Raw genomic sequence first — 10,110 nt, forward strand, 5'->3', positions numbered from 1 at the left:
CACACACACACACACACACACACACACACACACACACACACACACACACACACGCACATATCAGAAAAAAAGAAAATGAGATGTCCTAGAATCAAAGAATGTCTATGTTGGAAATACCTTAGAGATAATTTACGCTAAAGGAAGAAATTGAGTATCTGGTTAAGAAGAGGTACCTGAGAATGGGATTTGAATTTCTGAACATTTAAAACTCATGAAATATAGGATCAATACCAAGGAAGGGATATACATAGTTTTAAGAACATAACTTGGCTTTCAGTGCATCTGCAAGCTCAATGAGCCAACAATTTGATTAAAAGATTAATGCATTTTTGCACCAACAAAACTAAAATACATTGATCCAAACATTTTGGAGAGCAATTACCCTTTGATCCAGCAATACCACAAAGAGATCATAAAAAAGCGAAAAGGACCTACACTTATAAAAACTTTTTTTTGTAGCTCATTTTGTGGTGGCAAAGAATTGGAAAGTGAGGGAATTGCCCATTAGCTGGTGTACCGGCCGCGCCAACCTTCTGCCGGCCGCGCCAAACACTCTCCTCCTATAAGGAACAAGCTGCCAGAGTCATACTTACTTACCAGTCTTTGGTGCTTACCCGGATACACACACAGAGATGACCCATCAGGAGGCTGCCAACACCCGAGCTTTATTCAGAGGCCATCACAGCAAGGCCAAGCAGGAAGGCCAGAGCAACAGAGCAGAAGCAAAGAGAGCGCGCTCCCGACCACGACCGTTCCTCAGAACCTACTAAGCCCCTCCTCCTCAGCCCGCCTACTAGCCAATGATTGTAGGGTCAGATACCGGAAGGGGCTGTCTGAGTTTAGCGCACCAAGGGAGAGGGAGTGACACAGGAGGCCAGGACTGGATACAGGAAGGACGTGTCTGGGATTAGTGCATAGACAAAAGAGTACGTGACCTAGGAAGTCAGACTCAGATACCGGGAGGAGGCGTCTGGGGTCAGCGCTACACAAAGGGACCCAGGAAGTCAGGAAGGTCACAGGAAGGAGGCATCTGGGGATAGGGAGGGGACTAAGCAAAGGGAACTCGTCCTCTGTCATTCCACTCCCACGTGGCACCGCCCCTTGCCTCAGGAGCACATGCTCTGGCTACTTCCTTGCACCCAGCTTATCTCACAAGCACTGCCCACTGCCTCAGGGCTTCTCCGTACCCAGCCCATCCCAGTTCACCACAACTCCGCCTACCACAGCCCCTGCCTCGACTTCCAAAAATACCCAGATTCTACCCCAATCTTGCCACAACGCCCACCTGGCAGTAGCCAACATCAGACAGTCCCTCACAATGAAGAAAAAACCTAAAGCAATTTAAATGAGATTGGACAAATGATAAGCTTACTAAAAAAAAAATTAAGTCTCTCTGATAAAAGTTTCTCATATCCAACATACACTGGGAACAGATTCAATCGTATGTTAGAATTTGAATAATTTCCTAACAAATGCTTAATTAATGGAATTGTGAAGAAAAAAGAAAGAGGATAAATGAAGCATTTAAAAATGTATCATTGAGAACAGAAAGAAGGCCAGAAGCATGAACAAGTAGGAGATATTTTAAAGTTACACACTGAATTTATTACATCTCTGAAAAAGAAAAACAAACCTTAGGCAAGAAATATTTGCATTTTCTTGCGCAAACTGAGCAGCAATTAGGCTTAGTGCAGTGGACTTGGAGTCAAGAAGATCTGGTTCTGGATCCAATCTCAGAAACTTAACAGTTGTTTGACCCTGGTAAAGTCACTTAACCCATTTAGGGCTGTTTCTGTACTGGCTAAGATTAGAATAGGAAAAAAAATGTTTAAAAAGCCTTTTCAGATTAAAACGATATCTTTTAGGAAGGATAGTAGAGAGCTTAAGAATATTTTTTTGACAACCAAGATTGTGTGAAAGGCCTCAAGATCACACATAATAAAAAATGGTTGAAATATGGGATATTCGGTTTGGAAAAGAGAAAGATCAAAGAGGGTATCTAGTAGTCCTTATATTCAAGTCTCAGTTAAAATCTCATCTTCTTAATACTTTTTAATTCTAGTGCCTTCCCTCTGTCAATTACTTCCTATTTGTAAGGTGGGATGGCTTGAACAGAACACTAGTCCTGAGGTCAGGAGGATATGAATTCAAATCCAGCCTCAGATACTTACTAGCTTGTGACCTTGGGAAAGTTACTTAACCACTCTTTTGCCTCATTTCCTCAACTGAAACTTTTGCCAAGAATATCCCTAACCCTAACCCTACTTTCAGCCAAAGATAACGTTTATTAAGGACTCTTAAAGAATCATAAGGACAAGTGGGAAGTCTCAGCCCTAAATGGTGACCAGCATGGATCTTATACACAGAAAGACTATGGGAGGGATTTAGGAGAGGCCAAGTAGGTTGGGGTGACCAGAGGAGGCGCTGCGAGGAAGATCTTGAAGCTGGGGTGAATGGGGGAGGAGTCCTGGAAGAATCTCCATGGGAGTGTCTGGGAGGTTGAATGGGCTCTGGATAAGATCAAGAATGGGAAGTATAACCCACAGAATAGACAGTGGAGGGCTTGGCTTAATTAGGGTAACAAATAATTGGGAGATAGGGCCTAGGTGATAAGGAAGAGCCAGGTGATATGAATAAGAATAACTTCAGAGTAAGATTTTCTTGACAAGGTAAAATTCAAATAGGGTTTTCTGTGGCCCATAGACAATTTCTGGGGTGAGGGACAAAGGTATCGACTTGGGCTCATACCCCATCACATTGCCTTACTACTCTGCATCAATTGACAGAGTTTTATATGCTTATGGAGACAGTTAGATGGTACAGTATGTAGTCCCAGACATGAGAATCATGAAGACCTGAATTAAAATAAGACTTTTATTAGCTTTTTTACCCCATGTTTCTACACCTATAAAATTGGAATGATAATACGTACTACCTTACAGGGTTGTCATGAGACTCAAATAAGAAAAAATATGTAAAGCATTTTCCAAATTTTCAAGTGTTAAACTTTAACCATTCAGAAAGAACCAAAAAGCTTTTTTCTTTAGTGTGGCCAACAATGCTGTTATACAGATTTGTGCTTGTTATTTTCTCTCCAGTTTAGAAGAGATGTATGTTATTGTTCAGTTGATTAGTCACGTTCAACACTAACTACAGAGGCTTGTTACTTCCTTCTCCAGCTCATTTTGCAGAAGAGATAACTAAGGCAAACAGGGTTAAGTGACCTGCCCAGGGTCATACAGATTTTACCTCAGGGAAGATGAATCTTCCTGAATCCAGACTTTGTGCTCCTAGCCCTAACCTCCTAATTGCTCTGCCCAAAACACGTAGGTATAAAAGAGTGCTTTCTACCCCATTGTCTACTGACTTCAACTTTACCCCTCAGCCCATTTACCCAGAAAGGGAGAAAGAACTACCTGTTGTAGTTGTTGTTGATTCACTTGAGGTCCTCGGCGGGAGCTACCTTCTTCCTGCCCAGATTCCTCCTCAGCTTTTGCTCCGTCTTTTTCCTTGTTTAGTTTCTCTCGGATAACAGGCTCTCCCCGAAGTATGTGGCACAGGATGGCCAGCATGGATTCAGCCATCCGCCCACCATAAATCTTTACAGGCTTCCGGTTCCACAGGTTCTTTATGCAGTTGAAAGCCGCCTATAAGGAATGGATGTAACTAAGTGGCCTTTTTTCAGGGGCATTTTTCAAATTTAAAAAGACCTATACCTGAAGGAAGCTAGAAACTAGCTAGTAAGAGGGGGGAGATTTAGACTATTTCTAGTCTGTAAAGGTTTAAAAAGAACGGTCAAGGGTAAAGTTACTTCCCCTGTTTCTTTCCCCATCTGAATATTCCATTTGCAAGTTAACTTGTTACTATCTAATGTCACATTAAAAAATGTTCTAAATTACTATTAATTAGAGAAATGCAAATTAAAACAACTGTCAGTTACCACCTACACTTATCAAACTGACTAACATAAAAGGAAAGGAAAATGTTGGAGGGGATATAGGAAAAAATGACCCAACCATTCTGTAGATCAATTTGGAACTATTAACTAAAGGACTACAAATCTGTGCATACCCTTTGGTCCAACAATACTAATGCTTGGTCTGTATCCCAAAGACATACAAAAGGAAAAGGAACTTTATGCACAAAAATATTAATAGTAGTTCTTTTATTTGTGGCAAAGAATTGGAAATTGAGGGGATATCTATCAACTGGGGAACGACTGAACAAATTGTTGTATATAATTGTGATAGAATACTATTGTATAAGAAAGGTAAGGCAAATAATTTCAGAAAAATCTGGACTTACATCAACTGATGCCAAGTGAAATGAGTAGAATGAGAAAATTGTATATAGTAACAGCAATATTTTATAATGATTAACTGTGAATGACTTAGGGTGAAAAATGCTACCTATCTACAGAGAAGGAACTGATAGAGTCTGAAGGCAGACTGAAACATATCTTTTTAAAAATTTTCTTGCTTTTTTAAAAAAAGTTTGTGTTTTCTATCACAACATAACTAACACAGAAAAATGTTTTGCATGACTGTGTATGTATAAACATTATCAGACTGCTGGCCTTCTCAATGAAAGGGGAGGGAAGAAGAGAATTTGGAACTCAAAATTTTGAAAAAATAAATGTTAAAATTGTTTTTATACGTAATTTAGTAAAAGTAAATATTAAAGCCCTGAACCCTGAGTTCAAATCTGGCCTCAGAACAAACACCTGACACTAGCTACGTGACCTTGGGCAAGTCACTTAATCCCAACTGCCTTCAAAATTAACCCAGATTCTTTCTTTTAATGACAATACTCAGTAGCCTCTTCTCCTCTGAAATTACATAGATTATAGTTGTACCTTCCCCACCATTTTTATCATCCTGCTCTGTTTTCATCTTTTTTTCCCAACTGTTATCCTTATACTAGGAGCCTTCAATATCCATTTCATCAATATCCTAAATTTCTCCTCAGTCATACCCAGAGATCATTACACCCTATATACACCATTACTTTTTTTCCTGAAAAAAAAAAAAAAATAAAAATAAAAAAATAAAAAAACACAATCCCTACAAAAGTAACAAAAAATCACAACACAAAACCTAAACAACACCACTTGACTACCATGTCACTATCCCCTATATCTCACTTTATTAAACCAATTCTTTACTCTCATAATAATCTCTAATCTCTCTATTCCTTAGTGTTTTTTCAGGCTAGTATCATGTTGACTTAATTCTTAAAAAATTTTATTCCACATTCTCCCCTTCTATTGAACTAATCTCCTTCATTATCATGAAGTGATATTATTATTACCATCACTGATATTTCCTTGACAAATCTCAGTCCTAGCACTCCGACCTCCTATACTCCTATTCATATGCTGCTAGAGCTAGTCACATAAATATATTTACAGGATACCCTAAAAAATTTATGTTATTTAACTTCAATAAGGGCCTTATTAAGCAATTACATTATCACTCCCTGTTTTACTCCCTACAACTGCTACTCTCTAACTTCTTGTTTTAACATTGATCCATGCTCTACTCTTCTAAGCTATGGCTCTCATACCTTTTAAAGAGGAAATTATGAATTCCCTTTTCCTCTTTTCTTCATCTCAAGACTCTACTCTTTGCTTTCTAAAGCCTGCCCATCTAATACCTCCCTTCCATTCTTTTATGCAGACTACTATCTTAAATATTTCCCTCTCAAATCTTCAATCGGTGGAAACCTACAGGTTACTTCCATATCTCCTTTAAATATGGACAAGCATTTCTAATCTCAAAAAACAAACCTACCCACATAAACCAGAAGCATTTCTATATATTATTAATAAAACAAAAGCAAGACACAGAAAGAGAAATTCCTTTCAAATTTACTGAAGACAGAAATATTTGGAAGTCTACCCGCCAAAACAAACTCAGAAACTATATGAAAACAATCACAAAACACTTTTCATACAAAGAAAGTCAGATCTAAAATCACTGGAAATATATCAGTTGCACATGGGTAGGCTGAACTAATACAATAAAAATAACAATTAAACCTAAATTCATGTACTTATTCTATGCCATGGCAATCAAACCACCAAAAAATTATGTTATAGAGCTATAAAAAACAAACTAAACCAAAACAATAACAAAATTCATCTGAGAGAACAAAAGATCCAGAATCTCAAGAGAATTAATGAAAAGAAATGCCAGAGAAAGTGGCAAAGCTTTACAGACCTCAAATTGTAACATAAAGCAGCACTCATTAAAACTACTTGGTTCTCGCTAAGAAATGGAGTGGTGGATCAGTGGAATGGGTTAGGTATGCAAGACACAGCAGTCAATGATTAGTCATCTATTATGTGAGAAATCCAAAGACCTCAGCTTCTGGTATAATAAATTACTATTTGACAAGACTGTTGAGATCATATATTACCATACATATGTAAAATAATTTATAAAAATTGACAATTTCTTAATTGCTGAATGTACCAAAATTTAAGTGAGCCTCTGTGTTCAAGCAGGCTGAGGTAAAGTAAAGAGGTATACACAAAGAGTACTCTGAGTCTATCAACTGAATCAAAGAAACCTAACAGATCATACTGATTTTAGAATTATTTTTTCACTAATCCTTCACTCAATGAGACATTTTACTTATGTACCACAAGCAAAGTGAGAACAATAATAATGGATTAAATTTTTCTTTCTAAGTCCAGCATCTTAAGTTCTTTTATTTTTGTGGCATATTGGAAAGTGTTCAACGGTAAAACAAGTAGCTCATCCTTTGCCCCCTGCCATGAAGATCTTGTGTGTGTCTGCATTTTACATATAAATATATTTATATATACATGTTGATAACACTATACAAAGAAATGCACGCATTGCAATAAACAGACCTTATGCTTTATATACTTATATTTGTCCTTGTTTCTCCTTTAATAGAGGAGAATGTTTTGGTTTCTGCCTTTGTGGTCTGCAGTACTGATCTTGTCAGTCTCCACACAGAACAGAGTATTCCTATTCCTAAGTAAGGCTTAAGTAATGCCTATTGCTTACTTCAAAATCCTCTATTTTAGTGGAATCTCTTGTAGGAACATAAAACTCACCTTCTGAGTCACTACAAGGAAGCGGAGGGCACTAAACTGTGGATAGTTTTGACCCCCAGGCAGCTTAGAAGGGAGGGAGTGTGGTGACTCAAGTATAGTTGTTGGGTTCACCATTTTTTCTACCAACATAAGCCAAGCATCCAGAAACTCTCCTGTGCCATCAGGCAGGTCTGGATGTTCAAGTCCCTCAGATATGGGAATTTTGCCTCCCATTGAAAGAGCCCAATTGAAAGTCCTACAAGGGAAAAGAGAAAAAGTTATGAGACAAGAATGTCACTGAGACAAAAGGGGACATTATGGTGCCCGCAAATTCCTCCTTTCTTTTATTATCTCTTTGTGCCCATTCACTGTTCACAAACTTGACTCAAACTACAGTGCTTTGTAAAACTCAATTTGGAATTTTTCTTATTCAAATCAAGTGGCACATGTTCACACTGAAATTTTTAGATATTTTTCAATAGAAGTAGAGATTCCATGGGTGTTTTTTTGCGGGGAGAAAGTCCAAGTTCCGCCTCTAAAATACCAAGTGTACCATGTCTTTAGACACACTTGAATTCAAGTCAGGGGTTAAATTATTAAGTTAAGAAAGAATACCATCTTCTTGGCATGAAAGGATGGAACCAGGACACACTCAAAAGATTTTCTTTCAAAACCTGGAAAGACTTGTATGATCTGATGCTGAGAGAAGTGAGCAGAACCAGAAGAACATTGTACATGGTAACATTCATGCTGTGTGTTGATAAATTTTGATAGACTTATCTCTTCTCAGCGATATAAGGACGAAAGACATCTCTAAAGGCCTTGTTATGGAAAATGCTAGCCACATCCAAAGAAAGAACTATGGAGTTTGAACGCAGATCAAAGCAGACTATTTGCTCTTTCCTTTCCTTCTGTTTTGTTTCTTCTCGCTTGTTGTTCCTCCTATAGGTTCTACTTCTTTACAACATGATTAATGTGACCAGGAATGTACATGGAGAGCCTATAAGAGATTGTATGTTGTCTTGGGAAAGGAGAGGAAGAAAATTTAAAAATCAAAAGCCTGTGAAAGTGATAGCTGAAAACTAAAAAGAAATAAATTAAAAAAAAAAAAAGATTTTCTTTCCATAAAAGAGTGCCTTGATGGCTTTGGATATTTCTCTTCCTCGAGAGCATGCCTTGTCACATGAGAAAGGACAAATTAAATGAAACATCCAATTCTCTGGGAAAAAACGTTGTAGTATATTGGGGTATTCTTACTCAAAAAGAGCACTGTGGCCACCAGAGCAGAGGAACTTCTGTAGCATAAGGTGATAAGGATATTTTCTCTCATCAAACAGCATTGGGGAAGTGAAGCCAACTGAACAGATGAAAAATGTCAGCCTGTAAAAGAAAAAGCAAAAATGGGTTAATTTTTACCAACTAATCACCATAACTATGAAATAAGATCACATGAACTGCTTTAGATCATTAAATAGCTACACATGAATATGGACTAATCTGTCTAATTTGAGGGGTAAAAGATGAGTTACATAAACTGTACTTTAAGACCTCAAAGGCCTTCTTCACCCAAATTTGTAGGATGTAGAGGCAAGATAAACAGTATGAAACAAGTATGGGGCGTAAAGCCAGAAACTTTAAAAATCTTCTTCTCTATGGAGGACAGAAAGAAGTCACAATTGAGGAACATTTTTTTAAAAACCAGAAAACATAAGGGATGGAAGGGACCTTTGGACTCTGCCTCTTACTGGAGAACTCAATGCACTAAATGTGCTTGCTTTGGGACATTTGGATACTGGAAATGGTGTGATGAAGAAAGATTATACTTGGCTTTGCTTACCTCTGTGCTTCTCTCAACAAAAATTCCCCTTCCTGTTTACTATGTGGTAAAGAACACAGAGTGTGGGAGTCTGGGAAGGTCTGGGCTTCAACACTTAATAGCTATGTCATGTGGCATGTCACTGAACTTTAATTTCCTCATCTGCAAAATGGGGATAATTGAGGTTCCCCAAGGTCAGATGACAAATTAGGAGCAGAAGACACAAACCTTTAGATTTAATTTAATTCCAAATCACAGGGTAACTTTATATTTCATTGTTATCAGCAATCTTTGTGACCAAAAATCTGACTTTACATAAAGTAATCCTCTTTCTTAATTTTGCTGTAAAAATGTAAAAGGTACAACACATACAACATATACACACACTACTAAGAGTGTTTTACCTGAATCTTGGTGTAGGTGTATATGGTGGGGGCTGCCAGGATAAGCCCTTAGTGAGTAGCTTGGTGAGAGCTGAGGCTGTTGACCGAGCGGCAGGTGTTGGTGCAGTAGTAGTGCTGGCTGAATGATGGGTCCTCCTCTGGCGTACAGGTGATCCCACACAGAGTTTAACAAGACGACCAAAAAGCTCAGCAAGAGCTCGGCCTAACCTGGAGGAGGCTAAATATTCAAAACATGATAGTCAGACTGGCTTAAAGTGAAAAAATTAAATCATCTGCCAATTTGTCCTTGGCTTGCCTTTAAAATGAACAATCATGTAAAAGGAAATTCTAAGACACAGCTCTCTGGAAATAAAATTGACTCTCTCCATCATAAGACTTTAGCAAAAGATGTGAGAAATGTTCTTCTATGGTTGACATAATGGTGTATACTGCATGTGCCTCATTTGATGACAGACACTAGGTAATAAATAAAAAACTCAGAGGAACAAATGCTCACAAATATGGATAATGAGAAAAAAACTAGGACGCAGGTCAACGTAATGAGCCACAGCTCATAAATGGGAATCCAGTAAAAAATCTAAATATAACTGGGACATTTCTTGGTTCCACATTCAAAGGAGCTCATTTTTTTGCTAATCAGAAGTTTCCTATCAGAACCCATACAAGATTTTCTTGGTGGGAACACAGTACTATAGTTTAATGAATAAAAAATTTATAAAAGTCACAAAGATATAAATATCCACCTAGAATGGTAGCTAGAATAAACTGTCCAGAGAATAAAAAAATCAAGAACAAGGACAAAATCCAAAATTTTCTTGTGG

At 37.8% G+C, this 10,110-nt stretch overlaps 1 protein-coding gene across 1 annotated transcript in view; it reads right to left on the minus strand.

The window, feature by feature from the left end:
* The window catches only part of LOC114028067 (E3 ubiquitin-protein ligase HUWE1-like), a gene marked incomplete at both ends in the record, with an annotated part of 9,718 nt that extends 212 nt beyond the window's left edge, over nucleotides 1-9,506 (minus strand). The window contains 4 exons of the mRNA XM_027842261.1: nucleotides 3,417-3,647; nucleotides 7,091-7,325; nucleotides 8,327-8,449; nucleotides 9,290-9,506. Coding sequence (XP_027698062.1) covers nucleotides 3,417-3,647; nucleotides 7,091-7,325; nucleotides 8,327-8,449; nucleotides 9,290-9,506 — 806 coding nt within the window. The remainder of the gene's footprint in view (nucleotides 1-3,416; nucleotides 3,648-7,090; nucleotides 7,326-8,326; nucleotides 8,450-9,289) is intronic.
* Between the last annotated feature and the right edge of the window lie 604 nt (nucleotides 9,507-10,110).

The sequence above is a fragment of the Vombatus ursinus genome, unplaced genomic scaffold (assembly GCF_900497805.2).
Source record: "Vombatus ursinus unplaced genomic scaffold, bare-nosed wombat genome assembly UNPS02004844.1, whole genome shotgun sequence".
Taxonomy (NCBI): domain Eukaryota; kingdom Metazoa; phylum Chordata; class Mammalia; order Diprotodontia; family Vombatidae; genus Vombatus; species Vombatus ursinus.